The sequence below is a fragment of the Equus quagga genome, chromosome 5 (genome assembly GCF_021613505.1).
Source record: "Equus quagga isolate Etosha38 chromosome 5, UCLA_HA_Equagga_1.0, whole genome shotgun sequence".
Lineage (NCBI taxonomy): Eukaryota > Metazoa > Chordata > Mammalia > Perissodactyla > Equidae > Equus > Equus quagga.
Genome location: NC_060271.1, coordinates 33,753,829 through 33,767,860, shown reverse-complemented (window position 1 = coordinate 33,767,860; position 14,032 = coordinate 33,753,829). Strand labels below are relative to the sequence as shown.

The window sequence follows — 14,032 nt, the reverse complement described above, 5'->3', positions numbered from 1 at the left end:
ACACCAGGAGCAGTTATGCAAGATGGTGATGCCTAACGCGGCCTAGGATTAAAGCGACTGAGCACAAGGGGGTTCTTAGCAAAGCATCAAAATTCACAGAAATCCCAAGGTCAGTTCAGAACTGACTTCATACTTCCTCATCTCCCTGTCGCCCCCACTCCCAGACTTGGTCCCCATTCAACCCTCCTGGAGATGAGGCTCTAAAAAGGAAGGTGGGGCCTGCCACAGGTGAACAAGAACGTGAGTCTCAGCCCCAGCCAGTCTAGGACCGAGCCTGGACGTCAAATCCAGAATCCGGGAAGCTGCACGTCCTCATTCCCAACTGGCTGCCACTTCCTGAGGCAGGGACAGGACAGCGTGCTGCTCCTGTCTCCCATGGTGGTAACTCAGAATTAAAGTCTGCCTGGGATCCGAGTTGGGCCAGGGTAGGGCAGGTGGCCTTCCCTTCTTTCCAATCACTTTGATCCAATTTGCTCCTGAAATCGACGGCAAGGGCCGAACTCTGATAGATTATCACATACACCCCCACGGGCAGTTTGCTCCTCTCCCACTAACACCTGGACTCTTACACAGTAACTGCCGAGGGACAAGGAAAAAGGGCAGATGCCTTCAAGGTGCTCAGAGGTCAGCCCCATCAACCACCCTCATCCTGCCCCACCCCCAAGGCACCTCTGTGTCAAACTAGGGTCTGAACGCCTCCCCGGACAGGACTCAGTATTAGCAAGTGTGTTCTCACCACAACTTCAGCCTGTTCCTCTGCGAACTTGGGGAACAAGCATCTTGGGGGGTGTTCCTGTGAGCACTGAGGGAATTAGTCTGCCCCACTGCTGGAGAGCAAGAGGATCTGGAGCTTTGCTAACAGCATGGAGTTGAAATTCGGAGCCACCATTTGCTAGCAGTGTGCCCTCAGCCCTGAGAACTCCCTCTCTGGGCTGATCCTCATCTGTAAAATGCAGATACCACGAGAGCCTGCAGGGGTTTTGTGAGAACCCACTCACCTTGAATTAACGTTTGAAGAGCATATAGTACCAAGCTAAATGTTAGTTCCCTCCCTGCTGCCCCCAACACCCCCCCCCCCCCCCCCCCTCTCTCCCTGGCCCTCTGGTCAGGATGTCAGGACAGACTTCTTCAAAGACGCTGAGACGACATCTTAGCGAGGCCAGGCGTGATCTATGGGCGTGTCTCCGGGATGGCCCTCTCTTGGGCTGGCCGGAGACTCCTCCCCCAGACCTCGGCATCGCCAAGCTGCACACCATCTGGGGCAGCCCCAACCACCCCTCTGAGGACACACACAGAGGCCTCAAGGACCTCAGCTCGTTCTGTCATGGTGGGAGTCAACTCCATCCCAGGGATGCCTCGGCCTAGCCATTGAACACCGGGTGACAAAGCAGCAGGCTAAGACTTGGTTCCACCAGTTTAATTGGTGCTGTCCATGCCGGACACTGCATAGAGCTGGTGTCAGCCCCCTGAGAGCACCCCCACCTCCCCCGCACAAAGGAGGACCGGGGGATGAACAGTCAAAGCCAGGGAAGGGAAATAAGAAAGAGCTACGTCCACGACCTTTGACTGTTCAGAGGTGCTGAAAGAGGATCCCCCACTTCTCTTCTGCTCACAAACTCAAGAGGGGGGGATGGGGGAGGGGGGACAGTAACTTGAGAAGGGGCAACATGACCACACCCATGGGATGTTAACTTTCAGAGGAGGGGGAGGGAGCCTGGAACACTCCGTGCTCAGGATGCTGGCTGGCTACTTTTCCTTAGTGAGAAGCTGAGAAAGCCAGGAGGCTGGGCAGCAGCATCCTTATGGTCCTTATTGCTTCCTTCGGGTGGTGAGGCCTTTCTGCTCACCTCAGGCAGGGGAAACCAGAGCCATCCCTCAGCCCTCAGGCCTCGGGAGTTTGAAATCAGGGCCAGAGGCATGCCTAGGGGCCCTCCCTTTAGGTCAGTGGGGACACCAGGAGGGCTGAGGCAAGCTGCCCAGTCTTCACCACTGCTGGGGACGGCTGAATGACCACCATTCCAACTGCCCCTTCAAGTGACCATTCTTCCTTCTGCTGACCAGAGTTCCACCCTTTTAGATAGAAGGCAGATGCTGGAGTCCACTTGTTTTTGTCCTGACATACATACGTATGCATTTAGGAGGCAAGCAGGTGAGGGGAAAGGGGTGCAAGTGACATGTTGAGCCGGACAATGTTTTCCTGGGGCGTAGACAAAAGGAAGAGAGACCATGACAGTCTCCTCAGAGGCAGCTCTGCGAGGCACACACCACACTCAGAGCCCAACCCTGCCTCCCCTCCGGCTGAGTCATTCAAGGCTCCAGTCCACAGGAATCAACAATTCACCAGAAAGAACCAGAAGACACAGGAACAGAAGAGCTGAAGATCATTGGCTTTGGCGCTTAAGCAATGAGATGTTCTCAGTCACACACACTTAGCTGGTTCCCAGGAAGGGATGCCAGGTGGCCACGCCCACCCCAGGGTGGGGCTTTGATTCTCATGCTGTGCTGGAAAGAGGCCCCTCCCAGGCTGGAGAGGCAACATCCTGTTGTCCGAGCTGTGAGATTGGACAGTTCCCTGCAGCCCCCCTAAATCACAGTCCTGCCTGGAGGTAACGCAGCCCCACCACTGCTCTTCGAAAGGCCTCGAGATTCAGATCCCTGCAGAGGGATGGGGGGCGGGGGGGCCTTCCATCCTAGCTGAGGGGTGGCAGACCGTTAGCTACTGTACAAGGGGACCACGCGGGTGATCTGCTGCCTGCAGATGGGGCACCTCTTGGGCTCCGGCAGGGCGCGGTAGCACTCGGTGCAGGAACAGACGTGCCCACACTCCAGGAAGACGCAGGCCTTGAAGTTGCTCAGACACACGACGCAGGCGCTCTTGAGACTCTCCCTGTCCTCAGGCTTGGCTCTGCTCAGCAGCTGCGCCTCGTGCTCCCGGAACTCCTCCTCCATCTGCTTCAGGCGCAGCCGCTCCTGCCGCTGCAGATACTGCTTCCGGAGGATGAAGAAGAGGGCAGCACATGCGGCAAAGCCAAACACCAGCGTCAGGACCTTCCAGAGCCTGGCGCTCGACTCCTGCCCCTGCAGCAGGCTGTCGAAGTCCTGGCTGCTCAGGTAGTACTGCATGCCCTGCTTGGGGGGCTGTAGGCGCACGGCATTGTTGTCCAGGACTAGCTCGCCGACGCCTGTGAGGGCGGCCCCAACCTTCAGCATCTCCTCAGTCTCCTGGATGCCCTTGGGTCGCTCGCCGCTGATGTAGTGGCCAATGACATCAGTGAAAGACTGGACCGAGGGGTGGTACTTCTCATACACGGTCTCCAGGCCCAGATCCAGCGCGTCCAGCGGCTTCAGCACTCGCACAGCCACATCCACACCGTCCTCGTGGGGCACCAGCTCAAAGGGCACCGAGTTGGTCCTCTGGTGAATGATCTTTGAACAGTCATTCCTACAACAGGAAGAGAACTCAAGATAAAACAGAGGACAGCAAACACCTCACACCAGGCAGGGATGGAGATCTCCTCAAAGCCAGGAGGACAGGAGGAAGTCCAACGTAAGTGGAAGAGCACAAGAGAAATCACTATTACCCAAGTGCCTCACAAGAGGGAAGCTCCAGTTTCTAGGTTCTCACACAGCATCAGTGCGCAACAAATGCTGTCACAGATCACTTCTCCCACTTATTTCCCTTTGCCACTTAAAAGAAATATCCAATTCCTCAAAAAATTAAAAATAGAACTACCATACGATCCAGCAATCCCACTTCTGGGTATACATCCACAAGAATTGAAACAGGATTTCGAAGAGATATCTACACTCCTGTGTTCACCGCAGCATTACTACAATAACCAAGACTAGGAAACAATCTAAATGCCCACTGACGGATAAATGGACAAAGAAAATGTGGTATAGACACACAACAGAACATTAGTCAGCCTTCAAGAGAAGGAAATCCTGCCATACGCAACCACATGGATGAACCTGGAGGACGTTATGCTGAGTGAACTAAGCCAGTGACAGGACAAACATTACGTGATTCCACTTACATGAGGTATCTACAACAAAACAGTCAAACTCAGAGAAACAGAGAATAGAATCATGGTTGCCAGAGGCTGGGGGGAGATGAAAGTGGAGAGCTGCTGGTCAATGGGGATAAATTTTCAGCTATACAAGATGAATAAATTCTAGAGATCTGCTGGATAACTTTGTACCTATACTTAACAGGACTGTGTTACTGCACTTAGAAATTTGTTAAAAGGGTAGACCTCATGTTAAGTGTTCTCACCACAATAAAAAATAAAACGAAATAAAAATCCAAAACAAAACCCCACAAAGATCAGCTGGAAAAAGGGACTCCAAGTAATGGCACAAAATTATTTTAACAAATACCGAAATCATTAATTCATGCCATAAATCAGCGGCTCTCAAACTGGAGCGTGCATGTCAACAGATTCTGTGACCCCCATCCTGGAAATTCTGATTTGGTAAGTCTGGAATGGAGCCCAGGAAGCTGCAGTTGAACAGGATGCCCGGGTGATTCTGACGTCAGAGGTCCTCAGACCACACACAGGCATATTATCAGCATTAAGAGGCTGGTCTACGCTCTGCCTCAGGAGAAGCTGCAGACTGGGAAAGAGCACCCAGGACACCAGCATTGGAACCGCCCCACTGTAAGGTTTTTGCCCAGTGGAGAAAGGATACGTACCAAAGGTGCGTTGTTCGATTCCACACCATCTTGTGCTCCTGCAGTGTCAGCCGCTGAATTACCCCCTTGCAATTGTCTACAAACTGGCTGTTCAGTGTTTCTTTAACAGATCGAACAACTCCTAAATAGAAATAAATTTATTTCTGAAGAATTGTTCCAATGTTTCCTTTAAGGTAATTTAAATTTTGCTTTTAATTTGAGTTAGCTTAATTAATTAAAACAATGGAAACGTTATCACCATAACTTATGTCTTGTGGACACCCTGCTAAGCACCTTACATGGATCACATCATTTAAGCTTTACAACAACCCTGTAGGTTGGAATTATTTTAGAGATGGGCAATGGAGGATCAGAAAGGTCAGGTAATTTCCCCAAGATCACACAGCAATAGCCCAGGTCTTTCTGACCCCAAAGTCCAAGTTCTGGGCCACTGTCCGAAGGCTACAAAAGGCCCCTAACATCAGCCAAGACGATCCTTATCAAACTTTTGGAAGAAGGCAGTTATTTTTCATTTTACCAATACACAAACATACCTTCAATAACGGCATAAGGCACACATTTTCCTGGAGCTTCCGAAAGGATACTCTTCAAGTCTTCACCCAAGTGGATTCTTCTGGCTCCCTAAACGCAAACAACATATTCAATTGCCTGTTGAATACCGATACGCTCCATCAAACTTGAAGGGCAAAAAAGGAAAAGACTATTGGCTTTTTTCATGTTGAGAGAATGAGGAAATCACGCAGGAAGGAGACTAAGGGGAGTCGGATTCCGAAGCTGGGTCCCAGAAGCTGACACATAAACAGGCAGGGGCAGCGCCTTGCTCTCCGCCGGCTGCAGAATGGCGGCGCCACGCGTACATTCTTCCTCTGGTTAACTGAAACATACACTCCTTTGCATTTTAACTTTTTTTAATGAAAATATAAAAGGTACTAATCAATTTGCAGAAAGAGAGTTTTATTTTAAAAATAACTATAATATAAAAAGGAAGAGTCCGCAGAAGCAAGGAGCTGGGTGGTTAGGCTGAACATAAGTGAGTCTCTTCTGCCAACACAGAACCGTGCATCCAAGGGCTTATGTGGAAAGTACCTAAACTAGCGCCTACCCGGTAGGGGCCCGGGCGAGGGCAGGAATTATCACCACCACGCCTTTATCAATTCATGTGCTGCATCATACACTATGTAACACAGTAACATATGCCTTTGCATTACAGGGCAAGGCTCTGTGACCTGCTGCCAAATGCTTTTCTTCTACTTTTCAGTCTGTCTTTCTTCCCTCTCAGAATCAGGTGAGCGAGGTTATTTCTGCTGCCATCTTCCCCTAAGAATCCCCAGATCTCCCATCGCTTCAGTTCAGTGTCCAAACTGCTCTGCTTGGCAACCAACCAAGCCTGTTAGTCCTGCATCAAAAATAAGCAAAAATTAATAAAATCAAGGACCATTTATCTCCTAGTTCATGAGCCAGGACTGTGCTGGGCGCCAGGGATTCAGGGAGGAAGGAAGGCCCGCCCCTGCCTTCGGGGCATTCCCATCAACAAAGCTTAAGCCTGGTCAGTCAGCTCTAAAGAGCGATGAGGGACTGGATACATGTCAAGGTCACTCTAAGTTTAAGCTACTGCTACACAGTAGATACGAACCAAGGTCAACAAAAGTTCAGTAACCACCCACACCGCGAGGATGAAACTAACAGCAACAACGACTAACAGTTCATTTCCTGCTTTCTTATCCGCTCCCACCACCGCACTGCTGAGCTCCAGGAGGGCGAGGACCCTGTTCGTCTTGTTCACTGCTGGCCCCACAGTGCTGAGGACAGTGCCCGACACAGCAGGCACTCAGCACGTATCTGGTGAGTAAATTAGTGAAGAAATAAGCACTTACATACACTATGTACCAGGAACTATGCTAAGCACTTTAAATGCACAAACCCATTTACTGCTCATACAGTAGACATTATTATCCCCAATTACAGATAAGGGAACTGAGGCTCAGAGAGGTGAAGTGATTTGCCCAAAGTCACACAGCTAGTAAAGTATCCACCACAAGAAAGCCAGTTACAATTTTTAAAAAGGGAAGGAAGGGGAATATGGTCAGAAACACCTGGGTTTGAATCGAGCTTCAACGCATCTACTACGACTTTGAGCAACTTGTTATCTGAGTCTCAGTTTCCAAAACTGTAAAAGATGGGGAAAACAATCTCACAGGATTTTCATGTGGATTAAATGAACCTTAAAGTGTGAAAGAATCCAGCCCAAGGGCTGGCACATAGTAGGTATGCAATAAACATGCATTCCTATCACTATGAAAGATACACAAGGATAACACACAAACCTCATGCTGGAAGTTTCATAACCTGATCAAGAAAACAGAATATAGCGGCCGGCTCTGTGGCCGAGAGGTTAAGTTCGTGCACTCCGCTGCAGCGGCCCAGGGTTCGGATCCTGGGTGTTGACATGGCACCACTCATCAGGCCACATTGAGGCGGTGTCCCACATCCCACAACAAGAAGGACCTGCAACTAAGATATACAACTGTGTACGGGGCGGGGAGGGGGAGATAAAGCAGGAAAAAAAAAATTGGCAACAGTTGTTAGCCCACGTGCCAATCTTTAAAAAAAAACAAAAACAGAATCTAAAATATTAGGAGTCCCAACTCTTTTTCCAGGAAGGGGCTATTTCATCCTCATTTATGAACTCATAGGCAAGGTTTTTAAGGTCACCCAAAGATGGGTCCTGGGGAGTTCACACATTCAGCCGATTTGCTGCCAACTTGATTTCTGACTTTCAGAAGCAGAAAGTGACATATCAGTGACACTCAAAGCCAATCAATTCAGGGGTAACTCGCTTATTCCATTAGGCAAACAACAGGGCAGCTGGAATCTCACTAGGATGCCATTCGCACCACAAATTCAACTGCTCGGTAACCTGGATCATTCCAGACAGATTCCAAAGCTCCTCTCACGGCAGGATCGCACACATTTGTTTCTAAGCTCTTACTGAAAACAATCTGATGATAATGAAGTTAGTCAGGTTGAGGAATCTTTCTTTCAAATAAATGTCAAATTAAGCCCTAACTGTTGCATTGTGAAATTTCAGCCAAAAGGAATCCACAAACACTTATTGAGCATTTACCACTTGTCAAGCACTGAGTTAGAACCTAGAAGGAAGGGAGGAGGATAAACAAGACTGTCTCTGACCTAAAGAGGTCCATCTCTCACTGGCTGGTCAGACACCCACAACAAAGCTATGTGTCAATCAGAAAAAACCCACACCCGCAATCAAAGATCCAAGTTTAAGCTCCAACCTGCCTAGCTGTAAGAACTTTCCTCTCAGTCTCCATTTCCTGACTTGCAATCTGGAGGTAACTGCCATTTTATCCACCTCAAAAAGTTATCGTGAAGAAAAAAATAACAAGAAGGAAATGCGTAAGTTGCAAAGTGCAGCTCAAGAGAGTGTTATTTTAAAAATAACTATAATATAAAAAGGAAGAGTCTGCAGAAGCAAGGAGCAAGATGGTTACTAAACGGGTAAAGTCTAGGGTTTCGGCTCTTGCTGTTCCCTCTGTCTGAACCGCTCTTCCCCAGACATCTGCACGGTCTTCCTCACCCCCCGGGCTCCGCTCAAATGTCACCTTATTCAAAACAGCAAACGTCCCTTTCTCCAGCATTCCATCTCCTTTCTTCCCTGCATTCCTCTGCAGGACTGATCCCCATCCACCACACCATCTGATTTACTGGTTTATTGTCTGCCTGGCTGTAGGAGAATGGAAGCTCCCTGAGGGCAGGGACTTCTGTCTGTTCTACCCATGCGATGTCCGCACAGCCTGGAGCACAGCAGGTGTTCAATAAATACTTGTCGAATAAGGTAGTGAAGTCAAGCTTCGTTCTGAGGAGGGAGAGGAACTTCGAAGAAAAGGGGCAGGGAAGCAGTTTTCTCGAGACCCCAATTAGGATCCCCACTCCTCCATCGACTGGCCGGGCGACGCCCTCTCAGAGTCTATTTCCCTACTGGATGCTTTCCGACGGTGGCGCGACCCAGGACGAATCGCGGGCTCCCGGTTACGCCGGGTAGCGATGACCCCGCAGAGACCAGGCCGGCTCCAGCACTGACCTTGAGCTCCTGGGCGACCTGGGCCTTCTGCCGGTACACGGAGTACAGGATGGCGGTGACGACAGAGCTGGTGCCCAGGAGGATGACCTGGCCCAGCGACGGCCGCCCTCCGCCCTCCATGGCTGCGCCGTGCCCAGGAGCAGGTCGTGACGCCGAGGTCAAACCCCGCGACCCTCGCCCTCCACCTCCCTCCGCCCGGGACCGCACCCAGCGGGCGTCCCCTCCCGGAACCCCTTTCCCGGAAACCCGCCGTCCGTCGCCTGGAGATGACGCACGACGCCGGAACCGGAAGTGGGGCGGGCCGGGCAGACCGGAAAGCGCTGTTGCCATGGTGATCGCTGGGCTTCCCCGCTTCCAAGGGGCCGGGTTCCCAGAGTCGAGTAGGGGGCGTGGCTTGGGGAAGCTGCGCGATCGCTCCTCGCTCCATCACTTTTTCCCCAGTGGCCATAAGTAACTCTCCCTCGTCGCCCTCATCTCGGTCCCTCTGGTTTCCTGAGGGTTTTGCGTTATGTGATGGGTTCTTCCATGTCTCCGCCATCAGATTGGAAGGAGAGAAGAGAATGAATGTGTAGTGAGCATGTATTTATGAGTATCACCCCATTTAAGCTTCTGGCAAACCCTTAGACTTGGATTTTATTTTTCCACTTTACAGATGAGAAAACTGAGGCCAGAGAGGCTAGTCACACAGCTAATGAGTGCTAGAGAAGAATTTACTGGACTCCAGAGTCCTTACCTCCAAGAAGGCAGGTTATATCACCCAAGTAGCCCCTTAATCTGCCATCCCCACATATAACAACATAGTGTTTATTAACTATAGCGACAGTTATTCAGTGATTACTATGTGTTAGATACTTTGACAAAAAGTTTTACAAGTATCATCCCATTTAGTCCTCACAACACGACTATAGAGCAGATTTCAGAGACTGTTTTCTGACTCTGTAGTGATCTCCTTCCTAAAATAATCAAGAGATACTCAAAATTTTATCCAAAACATCAACCTGCAAAGCATGTGTTCATCTAGTGTCTCCTACTTGTTATGCTTTAAATTGAAAATACAGGAATGTATCCATTGGCCACTACATCCATTGGCCAAACTAGGTGGCCTGGTTTCAGTTCCCAGGCGTGCAACCACACCACCTGTCTGTCAGTAGCCATGCTGTGGTGGTGGCTCACACAGAAGAACTAGAAGGACCTACCACTAGAATATACAACTAGGTACTGGGGCTTTGGGGAGGAAAAAAAGAGCGAGAGGAAGATGGGTAACAGATGTTAGCTCAGGGCGAATCCTTCCCAGCAAAAACGAAGCAAAATTGTAACCTGCTCCACAAAAGTAAACTCTCTTTATTAGAGCAGCTTTCCGTGACATTTTTCTCCCCCATTCCTTAATTATGCTTGGAGTGAAACAAGAATACTCTCTATGAACGCAGGGTTAGAATCTTCAGATTGTTAACACCCCCAGATAACTTCAATGATTGTCAAACCAAGGGATGATCATGAATTTGTTACACACACACACACTTGAAATGAGATCTAACTTTAATTTTTTTAATGGAACTTGTCAAAGTTTGATAACACAGCATATTAGCAAAGGTGTGGGGACAGAGGCTCCTATAGTATGTTACTTGGGGGTGTAAAATTGGACATTCTTTATGGGGAACAATTAGGCAAAGCTGATCAAGATTAAAAGTGCCCACACTCATTGACCTAGCCATTCCACTTCTAGAAATTCTTCCTACGTAAATACTCACACACATGAATGTGACAGATATACAAGATTATTCCTTGCAGCATTGTTTTTAATAACAAAAGAATGAAAACAACCTAAATGTTATCAATAGTCAATTGGTCAAATAAACTTTAAAAATATGTGTATGTGAGCATAACAAAGTGAAAGGGCAAGCTGCAGAACTGAGTACGACCCCATTTATTTTTTTAAAAAGGAGAAGAATATATATGTCTGTATACTTCCAGAAAGATTCATAAAAAGCTGCTGATGTTGGTTGTTTCCAAAGAAGGGAAGTGGGCAGCTAGAGAACAGAATGACTTTTCACTCTTTTGTGTTTTTTGAGTGTGAATGTATGGCATATTTTGAATTAATAAAACCTGAATTAAAAAAAGAGGAAGAAGAACATGGCAGGCACTCCACAACCAAGGATTACAAGGGCCTCCTGCATCCAGGGCTTTGGCCGGGCATTAGGAGCTGCAACTGTCCACAGCCAGGCTCTGCCCTCTGGCTGTTTAGGGTCTTCTGGAGAAGCAGACACAGGCAGTTACCTATTATCCCAGGGCCAATGAACTTAGGGCAACAAAGTGCCTCCCAGCATGCAGCAGAGGGGTACAGCTTACACTCCTCGTTAGGTAAGGAATTTGAGTTCTGTAAACTGGATGGAGGGTAGAGTGGCAGGATGGGAGTGGGACAGACTTTCCGTGCAGAAGGAACAAGATGAGCCAAATTGCAAAGCTACCGAGGGTTGGCTGGTAGAGCCTGAGCGCAGGATGCGCAACAGAGAGCAGGGAGCAAGTCATTGAAAAGGAAGCTTGGAATCAGATCCTGTAGGTCCTTAAATGCCAAACCCAAAATTGAAACTTCATCATTTCGGGCATGAGATCTGGCGAAGCTGTTTGAGAACTGGCAGAGCATGAGCTAACCTGGTTTTTTATCATCAAAATTCTTGTATCCTTAGATCACAGCAGGAGAAAGAACAAAAAGGGGGCCATTAAATGGAAAGCCAGTGGGGTGTCTCCACTGCTGAGGGTCCTTATTTATGGGTTCTGACTATGTGGGGCCCTCTGGGTTTATTCTCCAACCCCTTTTATGGGTTCCTTGGTTGCTCATTAAAAGACTAACACACTTAAATGAAACAGTTTGGTTTTAAATAACCCTGCCTTTTTTTTTTTTTTCTTTTTGGCCAAGGCTGAAATCCTTCCTTCGCCACGCTGAGCACAGTTCTCCCGGGACAGTTTGAAATTTACATCATCTGGACCTTGTTAGGAAAGATGAGAGACGGCCGATTTCAGCTGCAGCCAGATGTCTGGAGGAGACCGTTCCAGCTCAGATCGGCTGTCCTCACTGAACCACAAGTTAAAGATGAGCCTCTGACTCTGAGAAAGTGAGGTAAGTTCCTGAGGCACCAGGCAGAGAATCCAGGGGGAGCAAACCTGGGAGAGGTGGGGTTACTAAGGACAACATCACCCCTGGAAGCACTGAGTTCCAGACTTACGCCGTTGGTTTCAATTAACAACAAAAACCAGCTAAACGGAGCAGGAAAGTACCTGGTGCTAGGCACCTGGGATGAGTTAATCACTACAACTGGGCACCATCCTTGACTGTGAGCTTCCCAACAGCCCTGGCAAAAAGGAAATGTGTTAGGTTACAATCCAACAGAGAAGGTGGGGCAAGCACCTGAAATGTTACGGTTCAAGGCAGTTTGTGAAAAGTCTGATGAAGAGGAAGGGACCACGTTGTCTAGAGGTCAGCGAGTTGATCCACTGTCCATCCCTGAGGATGCTGCTATCAGAAGTTCATAGAAGGATTTTGGCTTCGAGGAGTTCCCAAAAGAGGTTGCACCAGGGGGAGGGGTCACACCCAGTGGGTTCACTTTCTCTCTCAGTCTCCTTTGGACTGGTAGGACCTACTTACCATCGACTGGCCAAAGGTTCCAGCAGCAGACAAGGATGGGAGATCTCGTGGGAAACAAAATGGTCTGTGAGGATGGCATGGTGGGTCTTGGCCTCATCAGCACCACAGACTACAGGAGGAGGCCAGCCTCTGAGTGGGACTGACCACTCTGTCACTTGAAACTCCCCAAGACAGTGCGTTATGGACCAGGCACTATAATTTCCTGTTTTTAACAGCTTTGTGACGTACAATACACTGCACATATTTAAAGTGTACAATTTGATAAGTTTTGATAGATGTATACACCCATGAAACCATTGCCACAATCAAGATAGTGAACCGAGCCATCACCCCAAAAAGTTTCCTAGTAACCCTTTGTAATCCCTTTCTCCTGCCCTCTCATCCCTTGGCAACCACTGATCTGCTTTCTGTCACTGTAAATTAGTTTGCATTTTCTAAAAGTTTATATAGAGGCCAGCCCCATGGCCGAGTGGTTAAGTTTGTGCACTCCACTTCGGCGGCCCAGGGTTTCACCGGTTCGAATCCTGGGTGCAGACATGGCACCGCTCACCGGGTCATGCTGAGGCGGCGTTCCACATGCCACAACTAGAAGGATCCACAACTAAAATATACAACTATGTACCCAGAGGGGGTTGGGGAAAAAAAGGAAATTTTTTTTTAAAAAATCAAAAAATAAATAAAGTTTAAAAATAAATAAATAAAAGTTTATATAAATGGAATCATAGAGCATATAATCTCCTTTCTCTGCTTCTTTCACTCAGAATAATTATTTTGAGATTCATCCATGTTGTCACATGTATCAATAATAGTTCATTCCTTTTTTATTGCTGAATAGTATTCTATTGTATGAATACACCACGATTTGTTTATTCATTGGCCTGTTGATGTACATCTGGATTGTTTCCAGTTTTTAACTATTACAAATAAAGCAGCTTTGAACATGCGTATTCAAGTCTTTGTATGGTCTATGCTTTCATTTCTCTTGCATAAATTCCCAGGAAGGGAATGGCTGCGTCATATGGCGGGAGTATGGTTAACTTATTAAGAAGCTGCCAAACAGTTCCCCCAAATGGTTGTACCGTATTTACATTCCCACCAGCAGCGTATGAGGGTTCCAGATCCTCCACACCCACACCAACATTTGGTATGATCAAATGACCTTTTGATTTTAAACATTTAATGGGTGTGTAATGGCATCTCATTGTGATTTTAATTTGTATTTCTCTAATGACTAATGATGTCAAACATCCTTTATGTGCTTATTTGCCACCCACATATCTTTGTGAGTGAAGTATCTGCTCAAATATTTCTCCCACTTTTTATTGGACTTTTCTGTTTTCTAATTATTGAGAGTTCTTTATATTTTGGATACAAGTCCTTTATCAAATGTGTGATTTGCAAATATTTTCTTCAGTATCGTGGCTTGACTTCTCTCAAATTTTCTTTTGAAGAGCAGAAGTTCTTAATTTTTATGAAATCCAGTTTATCCATTTTTTTCTTTCATGGATCATGCCTTTGGTGTTGCATCTAAGAAATCTTTGTCTCACCTAAAGTCACAAAGATTTTCTCCTTAGTTTTCTCCTCAAAGTTTGAT

The 14,032-nt window shown here is 47.8% G+C and overlaps 1 protein-coding gene across 2 annotated transcripts; it reads right to left on the bottom strand.

Moving 5' to 3' along the window:
- Nucleotides 1-1,402: 1,402 nt before the first annotated feature.
- On the bottom strand, nt 1,403-9,040 carry MUL1 (mitochondrial E3 ubiquitin protein ligase 1). Of its 2 annotated transcripts, none has more exons than XM_046662620.1 (4): nt 8,799-9,040; nt 5,230-5,317; nt 4,697-4,817; nt 1,403-3,442 (listed from the first exon to the last, which is right to left on the bottom strand). In XM_046662620.1, the coding sequence occupies exons 1-4, from the start codon at nt 8,916-8,918 to the stop codon at nt 2,713-2,715; spliced, it is 1,059 nt and encodes a 352-aa protein (XP_046518576.1). In that variant the 5' UTR covers nt 8,919-9,040; the 3' UTR covers nt 1,403-2,712. The 2 variants fall into 2 exon arrangements, with proteins under 2 accessions (XP_046518576.1, XP_046518577.1); XM_046662621.1 differs by having other exon boundaries at nt 8,320-8,940.
- Nucleotides 9,041-14,032: the final 4,992 nt, after the last annotated feature.

What these genes read in the sequence shown, in the direction of transcription:
- MUL1 (XM_046662620.1), bottom strand. Translation starts at nt 8,918, where the DNA reads ATGGAGGGCGGAGGGCGGCCGTCGCTGGGCCAGGTCATCCTCCTGGGC. An exon ending in AGGTCGCCCAGGAGCTCAAG is followed by an intron (nt 5,318 to 8,798) that starts GTCAGTGCTGGA and finishes GTTTGCGTTTAG; the next exon opens with GGAGCCAGAAGAATCCACTT. An exon ending in AATCGAACAACGCACCTTTG is followed by an intron (nt 3,443 to 4,696) that starts GTACGTATCCTT and finishes TTCCTGTTGTAG; the next exon opens with GAATGACTGTTCAAAGATCA.